General features: G+C 50.3%; 1 protein-coding gene across 3 annotated transcripts in view; it reads right to left on the reverse strand.

The window, feature by feature from the left end:
* HGS (hepatocyte growth factor-regulated tyrosine kinase substrate) overlaps nucleotides 1-13,973 on the reverse strand; it is a 126,242-nt gene that overhangs the window by 77,950 nt on the left and 34,319 nt on the right. For 2 of the 3 annotated variants that reach the window (XM_075349515.1, XM_075349513.1), the window contains exons 10-17: nucleotides 5,586-5,684; nucleotides 3,444-3,539; nucleotides 3,317-3,355; nucleotides 3,094-3,237; nucleotides 1,837-2,050; nucleotides 1,548-1,720; nucleotides 343-483; nucleotides 91-268 (exon numbers count right to left, since the gene is read on the reverse strand). In XM_075349515.1, the coding sequence (XP_075205630.1) occupies nucleotides 91-268; nucleotides 343-483; nucleotides 1,548-1,720; nucleotides 1,837-2,050; nucleotides 3,094-3,237; nucleotides 3,317-3,355; nucleotides 3,444-3,539; nucleotides 5,586-5,684 (1,084 nt within the window). The remainder of the gene's footprint in view (nucleotides 1-90; nucleotides 269-342; nucleotides 484-1,547; nucleotides 1,721-1,836; nucleotides 2,051-3,093; nucleotides 3,238-3,316; nucleotides 3,356-3,443; nucleotides 3,540-5,585; nucleotides 5,685-13,973) is intronic. The other variant, XM_075349514.1, reaches the window with a different exon arrangement.

Here is a 13,973-nt window from a genome sequence, read left to right on the forward strand (position 1 = left end):
GTAAGACAACGCAGACATGTCCATCACTGCTCCAGAGTACTTAGTAACTATAATAATGCATTGCCACCATTAAATATTAATTCTACTCACCGGTACCTGGCACGGGCATACTAGGATACGGCGCAGATGTCGGCTGCCCTGCTTGGTTCATGTAAACGCCATGCATAGGTGACCCCTCCACTGACCCAGAAGGACTAAATGTGCCGGTATAAGTATTCGGGCCAGAGGGTGGGTACATGACACCACCAGATGACGGCAGGGACTGTAACTACAAGTAAATAAGAGTTAGAACATGATGGCGATCACCGCTCATACAAACCTCTACCAGAAAGGGGGATAAACCTGTGCATATGGGAGCTGAAATGCTGGCATCTGGGCTCTCATCTGGATGGTCTGCTTCTGCTGCTCCAGCCTCATCTGTCGCTCCTTCTCTTGTTCTTGCAGGCGCTGGATAGCAAGTTGACGCTGCATCTCCAAATATTCCTACAAGTATATGTTATTCATTCGTTATCGCTGAATTTGATGATGAATATTTCAAAAACATTCTTGTATTTTTGTTTTCTTTTTTCTTAGTGTTCTAGACTGGGTGCTGGCGCTGTTTACGCAACCTCATGATCACTTTATATACCAAGGGCTATGTAGACTCATCAGAGAGCAGCAAAACAGTACAATTCCAATAATCCATCATGCTTGTGACCCACCAAGGATCTGGATTACTGAAAATACTCGTCTACGTAATTTATCCATTGTCCTCTCCCGACAAGCTAATGACTACATGCAAAACTCTTATGTGCCCTAAGGCCCAATGCAATATACACCTCTGAGCATGCTTATACTGGAGGCCCAGAGAAATCTGAAGTCTCGAGCCTGGTGTGAACACATAAAAAGCATACTGCGTCTGGCTTATACAAATACACAGGACTACAGAGGTGAATAGACCAACTACTACACTTTAGACACTGCGTTAAGCCCCTTTCCTTCTTAGGTAATAAAGCTAGGAAACAGAAGCGCTGATAGGGTCTTACCAGATAAATAAACGAGTAATGTATAATCTTATACACTCACCAAATGAGGTTGTGAAGGGTCACAACCACCACAGATAGCATGAGATAGTGGCGGCTGCCGCGGCCCCACGTGGATATGTCTTCAAAGCAAGAGGAGAGATGGGGTTAATGCCGAGCACTCCGCCAGAAAAAGATGTGGAAATGTGGATAGATTTGGAACTCTTATTCCATAGGTCTACACGTTTCGAGGTATGAAACCTCTTCTTCAGGACCAATGCAACCATTGATGCAACAATGCATTGTTGATATTCTGGTCAAGAGGAAAAGGTTTCATACCTCAAAACGCGTAGACCTATGGAATGAAAGTTATTAATCTATCAACATTTCCACATCTCTTTCTGGCGCATTGCGCGGCATTAACCCCTTCTCTCTCCTAGCTTTGAAGACTTCTTAGAATAGGTGGAACTCCATAATCGTTCACAATGCAATGGAAGATCCTTACGATGTACTGTCCCTTGTCACATTTCTCAGCCATGCACACACCTGTTTCTTCTGCCTCATAATCTCCAGCTTCTGTGCCAGCTGAATCTGTCGCTGCCGCTCTGCTTCCTCTGCTGCTCGTCGCAGCTTTTCCCTGTGCTCCTCCCTCAGCGCATTCAGTGCTCCGCGAGCGTCTCGGATTTGGGCCAGCTTGTCCTGCAGACCTTCATAGTACACTGCGAAGAACAGTTTCATTATGCATTACTGTATATTTCACATTAAAACCTCAGGCAGGTCTCCATCTTTCTAGAAGCCCACTGAACTTATGACATGTGCCCTCTGTAATACATACATCGCCTCTCATCCAACTGGTTGAGCAGCTCCAGAAGCTGTGGGTGCATGTTGTTGATAGACTGAAAGAGCGACAGAACTGCAGAATCGTTGGTGATACTCCTGCCGCGCATGTGGTTGCTCTTCATGCGGTTTACAAAAGTGGTGACGGCGTTCTGTAGGGCCTTCAAGAACTGCTCATGGTTCTCCTCTGACTCCCCATTCTGGTATTGCTGCTGGAAGAAAGCAGTAGGTCAGTCCAGTCCAGAACTGTATTGGTACCAGACGTAATCCGTTTGGCCAGAGCCCATTGACATACAAAATTTGTATAGCTGGAATCGCCATTGTTTTTGTATTTTTTGGGATGTATCAGTAAATAGACCTTCACACGGAAGCAAAGCCTGTGAAACCTCACCGACCAACACCGTAAGCTAGAGTCTCTACTGGATCCTTGAAGGGAGGAAGGGGTAGAAACAAATCCAGCACTGATGTCCAGAAAAAAATATTTTTCTTTATTTCAAATTCATCATAAAAATTAGAATGGATCAATCCTTCCAAAAGCCCCGATTACGCCTTACACGTTTCAGAGAAAAAAACTCCTTAATTATAGGCAAATGTTTTGATTCTACCCCTTCCGCCCTTCAATGATTGCTAAACCTGTGGAAGCCAACCACAGACACCGTGCACTGGCCCAAATGGACATCTAGATCTACAGATCGGTGAGCTGGAATGTTTACTTTCTTGGTGTTTTTCTACTGGATCCTGCTATGATATTTTACAGCACTTTCTGCTATGGACAAAAATAATCCAAATAGTGAAGAGATGACTTTTGCTCACTGGCACAGAGGGAATTTCGGAGACTGGATGGAAAAGCCTCAGAACAAAGACTTTCTCAAAATCAGTGGATTTCTTAGAAATCCATACAATGCATTGTAATGAGGTCCCAGAAGTACGACTACCATGTATAGTAGCTTCATAGCAATACAACAAAAATGCAGGCATAATGTTATCTATCAGGTTTTGATTATCTGTGAATACTATCCAAGTGGTGCTAAGACAAAAACACGTTCCCATACACCTGTTGCAGAGACAAAGCTTCCAGAAGGGGTCACAATGTGGCCTTAATTAAATTGCTACAGGAACTAGTACATTAGGGCCAGTGACACGCCGCAGGATCCATGCCTAGCACTTACAGACAATACAATACACAATGTATATATCGCCGATGTCCTTCCTGCTGTGTATTTTAGTCGCAATGGACAAGAACTAGGGCTTTTACCTCCATGACGTTCACCATGCTCACAGGAGGCACCTCAGCTACTTGCACAGCATCACTCATAGGCACGGGAGCAGAGGGAGTGGGACTCTTCCGGACTTCCTCCTGTTTCTTCTCCCAGTAATTTCGGTTCAGATACCGGGCCAGCTGCATGGAGAGAGATGCAGTTGGGTTCTAAACATTCAGTCTTAGATTATCACATCTGGTGACTTTTTAGTAAACTTACCTCAGGATCTATTTCTTCAGCAAAAGGAGCAGATGAATTCTAGTAACAAAGAAGGATACATGTAAGGACAGGCTTTGTGTTGAGGAACCTCACTGATAATCAGGGTCTACAATCATGTTGTACGCACCACAGCAGAGGAGTACAAAGTGCTGACGGGGGGAGCGGAAGAGGTGACAGGGGTGGGCTCGGTTTTCGGATAGATGCCATAGGTGTTCTTATGCCTCTGAAGATGAAAACGTAAAGAAATTTACAATTGTCAACATTTTACTATATAATCTTGGTACAGGTGGGCTTTTTTCAAACCAAGCATTTGGACATTGATTAATAGAGCACAGATTACTATGTAACATCACTCCTAAAGGGGTAAGTGGAAGATCATGCAGGAATATGATATTAAAAAAATAGGATCTGCCCATGTTTGTCTGTGGTAGGATCATAACCCAGCTCTATTCACTCTTAAGGACTTGGGAGATGGAATACAAGCCATAGGCCATGGTCATTACCAAAACGGGCATGGCTCACCGGACTCTGGGGTTATGTCTTTAGGCTGCTTTACAAAATTATCTTGTGAGTATTGCCCCCTTGATAAAGACCATAAAAACTACCATTAAATAAAAGACTGATATCTCCTACTATGGCAGATTTAGGCCCTGTGCGCACTTACTGGATTTTGCTGCGGATTTGCTGCATGTTTCGCTGCAGAAAATGTTCATAACATAACATCTCTGCAGTGAATCACCAGCAAAACCTATGGGCAAAAAAAATCCTGTGCGCACTGGGCGGAATTTGACAGCTGCATGTTTTCCTGCGGGAATCCCGCAGCAAAAACAATCGCATGTCAATTCTTTTCCGCACATCGCTGCGGGATTTCACTCCATTGACTCCAATGTTAATCGTGAAATCCCGCAGGGAATAACGCAGGAAGCAAATTCTGTGCGGTTCACTGCGTTTTCCTGCGTTATTCCCTGCGGTATTTCGCGGTTTACCTCCGGTAATGTACATCGCCTGTCTGCGGTTTTGCAGGGAAGTGATGTCATTACAGGAAGAGGAAGCGGAGGAGAGAGTAAACACACACACAGACACACACAGACACACACAGACACACACAGACATCACAGACATCACAGACATCACAGACATCACAGACATCACAGACATAGAACACAGACACATAGAATACACATAGAAAGCAAACGAACATATAGAAAACAAAGCACGTGGGCTCCGCTGCATATTTACCGTCCAGCCGAGGTAAGCACACAGCGGCGGCCCGGTATTCTCAGGCTGGGGAGGGAGAGGGGCAGGGTTAATGTCCCCCGCCTCACTCCCACCTCCCGCAGCCGAGAATATCAGCCGCAGCTGCCCCGGGACTGTCGCATGCATTATGCGGCAGTACCGGCGTGTCCCCGGCTCTTCTTGCTGCCGTGTAGCAGTGGCAGTCAAGGTAATACAAGGGGTTAATGGTGGCGGATCACCGCCATTAACTCCAGGCTTGATCGTGGCAGCGTCTATGTGACAGCTGACATGATCAACCCGTAAGTAAAGTGGAAAAAACACACACACCGAAAAATCCTTTATTTTAAATAAAACAAAAACAAGCCTCGTTCACCCTTTTATTAACCCCTCCCGAAACAAAGCTCCGATGTAATCCACAGGTCCTGCGCTGCTTACATCCAGCCGCGACTGACACTGTCACAGTGCTGAATGAATGCAGCCTCGCAGCGAGACAGCAGAGGTAACTCCAGGGCATTTCCCACGGCCGGTAATGTGAACTCACTGCCGACCGTGGAAAATGCAGTGTGCTCACAGGGACTCTATCTATCCCTCTGTCCATCTATCTATTCTTCCATCTATTCTTCTGTCTATTTCTCTATTTCAGAATGAAATTACTTTTTTTTTTTTTCTTCAATGTGCTTTATTGCATTGAATGCAATAAAGCACATACCAACCCGCACGCGGCAACACCGCGGCAATATCGCGAACAATGCCGCGGTAAAACAGCGGCAAACCGCATGCGGTTTTCGGGTGCGGTTTGCCGCGATAATCTTTGAATACCTGCGGAATTTTCTTGAGAAAATTCCATTTTCCAGTGCGCACAGGGCCTTAGAGAGAAAAAAAAAAAAAATACTAAGCGATGCAACGAGAGTAAAATAGGAGCAAAAATTGTCCAGGTGATAGGTCCCCTTTGTGATAAGCAGTGATAATAGCAGTGTTCAGGGTGTGCAGAAGAGGGTGAAGTCATCAGTATACAAGTCTTTGCCTTACTTACCATCCTTTCCTTCTCTTCAGCCTCAGATTGGGACAGGGCTATGGCAAGCTGCAGCTCCTCTTCTTCTTGCAGTGCAGTTTCATCTCTCTTGGGAGGCATCTAACATAAAAAAGAGAATTTTGTTTACTTACCGTAAATTCTTTTTCTTATAGTTCCGTATTGGGAGACCCAGACATTGGGTGTATAGCTTCTGCCTCCGGAGGACACAAAAAGTACTACACTAAAAAGTGTAGCTCCTCCCTCTGAGCATATACACCCCCTGGATAACCAAATCTAGCCAGTTTAGTGCAAAAGCTGAAGGAGAATAGCCACCCACAAGTAGAGATAGAGCAAGAACCGGAACAACCGGAGCCTCTGTCTACAACAACAGCCGGTGATAACACGCGGAACAAGAAACTGCCAACAGGCAACAGGGAGGGTGCTGGGTCTCCCAATACAGAACTATAACAAAAAGAATTTACGGTAAGTAAACAAAATTCTCTTTTTCTTTATCGTTCCTATGGGAGACCCAGACATTGGGACGTCTCAAAGCAGTCCATGGGTGGGAATAAACAGAAAACTGAGAAGTAGGCAAAACCTAACTTCACAAATGGGCGACAGCCGCCTGAAGGATGCGTCTGCCCAAGCTCGCATCTGCCGAAGCATGAGCATGTACTTGGTAGTGCTTCGAAAAGGTATGCAGACTAGTCCAAGTGGCAGCCTGACAGACCTGCTGAGCCGTAGCCTGGTGCCTGAAAGCCCAAGAGGCACCGACAGCTCTGGTCGAGTGTGCCTTGATCCCCGGCGGGGGAGGCACCTGAGTACACTGGTAGGCATCGGAAATGGCCGACCTAATCCAACGAGCTAAGGTCGGCTTAGAAGCCGAGAGGCCCTTACGCCGACCTGTGGTCAGCACAAAGAGAGGTGCACCGCCTAAGAACAGCGGTGCGAGACACATAGATCCGGAGCGCCCGCACCAGATCCAGAGTATGCAACGCTTTTTCAAAGCGATGAACAGGAGCCGGACAAAAGGAAGGCAGGGAAATGTCCTGGTTAAGGTGGAAAGGAGAAACCACCTTAGGGAGAAAGTCCGGAGTCGGACGGAGAACCACCTTGTCTTGATGAAAAACCAAAAAAGGTGACTCTGAAGAGAGCGCAGCCAAATCAGAAACTCTGAGGGAAGTTATGGCCACTAGAAAGACCACCTTCTGTGAAAGACGAGAAAAAGAAACATCCCTAAGAGGCTCAAAGGGGGGTTTCTGCAAGGCCGTGAGGACCAGATTGAGGTCCCAGGGATCCAAGGGCCGCAGGTAAGGCGGAATGATGTGAGACGCGCCCTGCATGAAGGTGCGCACCTGAGCCAGCCGGGCGATACGCCGCTGGAACAAAACTGACAGAGCCGAGACCTGTCCCTTGAGGGAATTGAGGGATAGTCCTAGCTGCAGACCGGACTGTAGAAAGGACAGAAGGGTCGGCAAGGAAAAAGGCCAAGGAGCATGGCCGGAAGAGCGATACCAGGACAGGAAAATTCTCCAGGTCCTGTGATAGATTTTGGCCGAGGAAGACTTCCGAGCCAGAGTCATAGTGGAGATGACTTCAGGAGGAATACCAGAAGTCGTCAAGATCCAGGACTCAAGAGCCACGCCGTCAACCTGAGGGCCGCAGAATTCTGGCGGAAAAACGGACCTTGTGAGAGAAGGTCTGGACGGTCCGGAAGATGCCACGGCACCTCTACGGACAGATGGAGCAGGTCTGGGTACCAAGCTCGCCTGGGCCAGTCCGGAGCAATGAGGATGACCCGATGGCCCTCCATTCTGATCTTGCGCAGGACTCTGGGCAAGAGAGCTAGAGGGGGAAACACGTAGGACAGACGAAACTGGGACCAATCTTGAACCAGAGCGTCCGCTGCAAAGGCCTGAGGATCGTGGGAGCGAGCCACGTAAACCAGAACCTTGTTGTTGTGCCGGGATGCCATTAGATCCACTTCCGGAGTGCCCCACTTGCGGCAGATTGACCGAAACACTGCCGGATGCAGGGACCACTCGCCACTGTCCACGGTTTGACGGCTGAGATAATCTGCTTCCCAGTTTTCCACGCCTGGGATGTGGACTGCGGATATGGTGGACTTGGAGTCCTCCGTCCATTGAAGGATGCGTTGAACCTCCAACATCGCCAGGCGGCTGCGTGTCCCGATTGATGTAGGCAACCGCTGTCGCGTTGTCTGACTGGACTCAGATGTTCTTGCCCGCCAACAGGTGGTGAAAGGCTAAGAGAGCTAGAAGCACAGCTCTGGTTTCCAGCACATTGATCAAGAGGGTTGATTCGGACGGAGTCCAAGTGCCCTGCGCTCTGTGGTGGAGATATACCGCTCCCCAGCCGTATAAGACTGGCATCCGTGGTGAGGATCACCCAGGACGGGGCCAGGAAGGAGCGTCCCTGAGACAGAGAGAGGGGCCGAAGCCACCACTGAAGGGAGCCCCTGGTCTGTGGCGACAGAGCCACTAACCTGTGCAAGGAGGAAGTCCGCTTGTCCCAACAGCGGAGAATATCCAGCTGCAGAGGACGCATATGGAACTGGGCAAAGGGAACCGCCTCCATTGACGCCACCATCTGACCCAGCACCTGCATTAGGTGCCTGATGGAATGACGGCGGGGCCTCCGAAAAGAGCGCACCGCCAGATGGAGGGACTGCTGTTTGACTAAGGGCAGCTTCACAAGTGCCGGCAGAGTCTCGAATTGCATCCCTAGGTACGTGAGCTTCTGGGTCGGAGTCAGAGTGAATTTGGGCAGATTGACAAGCCACCCGAATTGGACTAGAGTGGCGAGAGTGAGCGAGACACTCCGCTGACAGTCTGCGCTGGATGAAGCCTTGACTAGAAGGTCGTCCAGGTAAGGAATCACTGCCAACCCCTGGAGGTGCAGAACCGCAACCACTGCTGCCATGACCTTGGTGAATACTCGAGGGGCCGTGGCTAACCCGAAGGGGAGAGCCACGAATTGGAAATGTTCCTCTCCGATTGCAAAACGTAGCCAACGCTGGTGTGAAACTGCAATTGGCACATGCAGATAGGCATCTCTGATGTCGATGGATGCCAGGAAATCTCCTTGGGTCATTGAGGCAATGACTGATCGCAGAGACTCCATGCGAAAATGCCGCACCTGAACATGCTTGTTGAGAAGCTTGAGATCCAGGATGGGCCGGAAGGAACCGTCCTTTTTGGGGACTAGGAAGAGATTTGAGTAGAAACCTCTGAACCGTTCCCGGGCGGGAACCGGTACAATTACTCCGTTGGCCTGCAAGGATGCCACGGCCTGAGAGAAGGCGGCGGCCTTGGAGCAGGGGGGAGTTGACAGAAAAAATCTGTTTGGCGGGCTGGAAGAGAATTCTATCCTGTAGCCGTGGGAGATGATATACCGCACCCACTGATCGGAGACGTGTTGAAACCACACGTCGCCAAAGTGGGAGAGCCTGCTACCGACCAAGGACGTTGCTGGCGCGGCCAGATTGTCAAGAGGAGGCTGCCTTAGTGGCAGCAGCTCCTGCGGTCTTCTGAGGACGCGGCTTCGTGCGCCACTTGGGTTTTTGGTCCTTGGCTGAGTTAGTGGACGAGGCCGAGGGCTTAGAGGATGACCAGTTGGAGGAACGAAAGGACTGAAACCTCGACTGGTTCCTAGCCTGGGCAGGTTTCATGGTTTTAGTTTGTGGCATGGAAGTACTCTTCCCGCTAGTAGCTTCCTTAATTTCATCCAGTTTTTCGCCGAATAGCCTGGATCCAGCAAAAGGGAGGCCAGCAAGGTACTTCTTTGAAGAAGCATCTGCCTTCCACTCTCGAAGCCACAAGATCCTGCGGATAGCGAGGGAATTAGCCGAGGCCACCGCTGTGCGGTGAGAAGCCTCCAGCATGGCAGACATGGCATAGGATGAAAAAGCTGAAGCTTGGGAAGTTAAGGCAACCATTTCGGGCATAGATTCCCTGGTGAGGGAATGCATCTCCTCCAGAGAAGCAGAGATGGCCTTGAGAGCCCACACTGCTGCAAAAGATGGGGAGAACGAGGCCCCAGCCGCCTCATATACAGATTTGTCCAGAAGGTCAACCTGGCGGTCAGTGGAATCCTTGAGAGGTGCCGTCAGCCACTGATACAACGGTCCGGGCTGAGAGTCTAGACACCGGAGGGTCTACCTTTGGTGAATGAGCCCACTCCTTGACCACCTCAGGTGGAAAGGGAAAACGGTCATCAGAACCACGCTTTGGGAAGCGTTTGTCAGGACAGGCCCTGGGCTTGGTCACAGTGGCCTGAAAACTGGAGTGGTTAAAGAACACACTCCTTGTCCTCTTAGGCAAGGTAAACTGGTGCTTTTCTGCCAGAGAGGGTTGCTCCTCTGATACTGGCGGATTGAGGTCCAGTACAGAATTAATGGACGCAATCAAATCACTAACATCTGCGTCACTTTCGGACAGATCAATGGGGCACATGGAGGTAGCGTCCGAGCCCCCAGTAAAGGCATCCTCCTCGTCCTGCGAGTCAGCTCTTGAATCAGAGCCACGGGACGAGGAAGGGGAGGGAGCCCTGCGTCTCCTCTTAGGAGGACGGGGTCTGGGACCAGATGAAGAATCCTCTGTGAGCTCCGCTGAGAGAGCCCTAACAGCAGAGGCGCCCTGAGAAGGGGGCTGATGCATGGTCAGCAAAGTCCGAGACAGCTGTCCCATGGAGTCGGCAAAAGACTGGAAGATTGACCTAGAGAAGGATTCTACCCAAGCCGGGGGTTCAGCCACCGGAGCCGGAGCAGCCGGAGGGACCACTGTGGGTGCGATTCCAGGCTGAGGCATTGTCAGGTTAGAGCAGGCATCACAATGTGGATATGTGCTCGGTTCAGGCAGTATGAGCTTACATGCAGTGCATATTGCGTACAGCCTTGCAGCCTTGCTCCTCGTGTGAGACATGCTGCTGAAGTGGGGGCTCTGAGCCAGAATGACCCCCAGAGTGTATATAAGCAGGTCCACAACCGGAGGTTGTGGCTTACCAGACCGTTTGTGTGCCCTCCAGATTCCACAGCCCAGACCCCCAGACAGATTAGCAGGGATGCTGCAGCCAGCGCCGATCGCCAGAGACCAGAGAGGGTTGAGCGAGGAGAGGGGGCGGGGCCTACTCTGAGCGAGATCTGGAGGGCCAAGGAGAGTTACAGGGGAGGGGACATGTTCTCAGAGAGGAATGTCCCTCCCCTGTACCGAACGGCCGCTGGGCGGAGCCGCACTGTCCCTCTGCATGATTGACATGCAAGGCCAGTGAAATCGAAACTAGGCCTCAGGCGAAGCCGGGGCCTAAATTTAAGCGATGCGGCCGGCGCGCAGGCACCATCGGCGCGGTTCTCAGGTGACAACCAGAGAACCGGCCGGAAATGTCAGAACAGTTACACAGCACACTCTCCCCAACAATAAAGTACAAGGGACCCCCGGAATAAACGTCTCAGATACTTAGCTTGTGAGACGCAGGGTTTCAAGTCCCTGGGGATGAGTGCTCCGTCCAGCAGGATCCTGAAGGGGCTGCGGATGGAGACCAGCCTCCTGCAAAGCAGGGAGAACCGTGCTGGCTCCCACTTCAAGCCAGAGCCCGAGGGATGGTGAAGGAGCGCGGCATGTAAGACTCCAGCCTTGTAATCAACCTTAACAGCACCGCCGACACAGTGGGGTGAGAAGGGACATGCCGGGAGTCCAGGTTTGGACCCGCTTTTCTTCAAAAACTTTCCAAAATGAAAAATTCGATGAGAATGCATGTGTGGATGTATGCCTCCTGAACACAAAGCAATGAACTGGCTAGATTTGGTTATCCAGGGGGTGTATATGCTCAGAGGGCGGAGCTACACTTTTTAGTGTAGTACTTTGTGTGTCCTCCGGAGGCAGAAGCTATACACCCAATGTCTGGGTCTCCCATAGGAACGATAAAGAAATATACAAGTAAATACTATATTTTTCGGATTATAAGAAGCACTGTTCCTCGTAAAAAATTGGGAGGAAAATGAGGGTGAGTCTTAAAATCTGAATATAGCTTACTGGGAGGTAGAGAATTGGCAGGGAGCTGTCTGTGCAGCTCTCTGGGTGGGTGGCCAGGTGCCTGTCTGAGCGGGTGGGCTGGCTGCCACTCTGTGCGGACTGCGGTGGCTGTGCTGGCAGCGGTAGCTGTGCGGCGGGTGTCCCAGATTGTCTGTTCGCAGTCCGAGCTTCAAATGATGGCGCCCGGAGTCAGGTTGTGCGCAGATGGATCTTATGCATGAGAGCTCCATCTGCGAACGTGCAACTCCGGGCACTATTTCTTTGAAGCCCGGACCGCTGACAGAGCATCTGGGACACTCGCTGCATCGGTCTTCTCCACCACAGAACCACTGCATCTTCAGCCGCCAGCACAGATCCGCCACCGCTGCTAGTACAGCCTCTGCCTCCTGGGACCCTGCTCAACCACCGCCCCCCTCCGGTAAGACAACACCAGAGTATAAGATGGACCCCATATATTTTATTTTTTTTTACCTTTTTTATCTCTAAATTTGGGGTGCATCTTATAAAATGAAAAATACGGTACATAGATTAAGAGAGACAAAAAGTATAAAGCTTTTATTAAAAAGAAGGGAATTTTGTTTACTTACCGTAAATTCCTTTTCTTCTAGCTCCTATTGGGAGACCCAGACAATTGGGTGTATAGCTTCTGCCTCCGGAGGCCACACAAAGTATTACACTTAAAGTGTAACCCCTCCCCTCTGCCTATACACCCTCCCGTGGATCACGGGCTCCTCAGTTTTGATGCAAAAGCAGGAAGGAGAAAACGTATAAATTGGTCTAGGGTAAATTCAATCCGAAGGATGTTCGGAGAACTGAAAACCATGAACCAAAAGAACAATTCAACATGAACAACATGTGTACACAAAAGAACAACCAGCCCGAAGGGAACAGGGGCGGGTGCTGGGTCTCCCAATAGGAGCTAGAAGAAAAGGCATTTACGGTAAGTAAACAAAATTCCCTTCTTCTTTGTCGCTCCATTGGGAGACCCAGACAATTGGGACGTCCTAAAGCAGTCCCTGGGTGGGTAAAAATACCTCAATAAAAAGAGCCGCAACGGCCCCCTCTTACAGGTGGGCAACCGCCGCCTGAAGGACTCGCCTACCTAAACTGGCGTCTGCCGAAGCATAGGTATGCACTTGATAGTGTTTCGTGAAAGTGTGCAGACTAGACCACGTAGCTGCCTGACACACCTGCTGAGCCGTAGCCCGGTGCCGCAATGCCCAGGACGCACCCACGGCTCTGGTAGAATGGGCTTTCAGCCCTGAAGGAAGCGGAAGCCCAGAAGAACGGTAGGCGTCGAGAATCGGTTCCTTGATCCACCGAGCCAAGGTTGACCTGGAAGCCTGCGAACCCTTACGCTGGCCAGCGACAAGGACAAAGAGCGCATCTGAACGACGCAGGGGCGCCGTGCGAGACACGTAGAACCGGAGTGCTCTCACTAGATCCAAAGAGTGCAAATCCTTTTCACATTGGTGAATTGGATTAGGGCAAAATGAAGGCAAGGAAATATCTTGATTGAGATGAAAAGGAGATACCACCTTAGGGAGAAATTCCGGGACCAGACGCAGAACCACCTTATCCTGGTGAAACGCCAGGAAGGGGGCTTTGCATGACAGCGCTGCAAGCTCAGACACTCTCCGGAGTGATGTAACTGCCACTAGAAAGGCCACCTTCTGCGAAAGACGTGATAGAGAGACATCCCGCAGCGGCTCGAAAGGTGGTTTCTGAAGAGCCGTTAGCACCCTGTTAAGATCCCAGGGTTCCAGCGGACGTTTGTAAGGTGGGACTATGTGGCAAACTCCCTGCAGGAACGTGCGGACCTGCGGAAGCCTGGCTAGGCGCTTTTGAAAAAATACGGAGAGCGCCGATACTTGGCCCTTGAGAGAGCCGAGTGACAAACCCTTGTCCATTCCGGATTGAAGGAATGAAAGAAAAGTGGGTAAGGCAAACGGCCATGGAGGAAAACCGTTATCAGAGCAGCAGGATAAGAAGATTTGCCAAGACCTGTAATAGATCTTGGCGGACGTTGGCTTCCTGGCCTGTCTCATGGTGGCAATGACATCCTGAGATAACCCTGAAGACGCTAGGAGCCAGGACTCAATGGCCACACAGTCAGGTTGAGGGCCACAGAATTCAGATGGAAAAACGGGCCTTGTGACAGAAAGTCTGGGCGGTCTGGAAGCGCCCACGGTTGTCCCACCGTGAGATGCCACAGATCCGGGTACCACGACCGCCTCGGCCAATCTGGAGCGACGAGAATGGCGCGACGGCAGTCGGATCTGATCTTGCGTAACACTCTGGGCAGCATCGCCAGAGGAGGAAACACGTAAGGCAGTCGAAACTGCGACCAATCCTGAAC

Source organism: Anomaloglossus baeobatrachus, chromosome 5 (genome assembly GCF_048569485.1).
Source record: "Anomaloglossus baeobatrachus isolate aAnoBae1 chromosome 5, aAnoBae1.hap1, whole genome shotgun sequence".
Lineage (NCBI taxonomy): Eukaryota > Metazoa > Chordata > Amphibia > Anura > Aromobatidae > Anomaloglossus > Anomaloglossus baeobatrachus.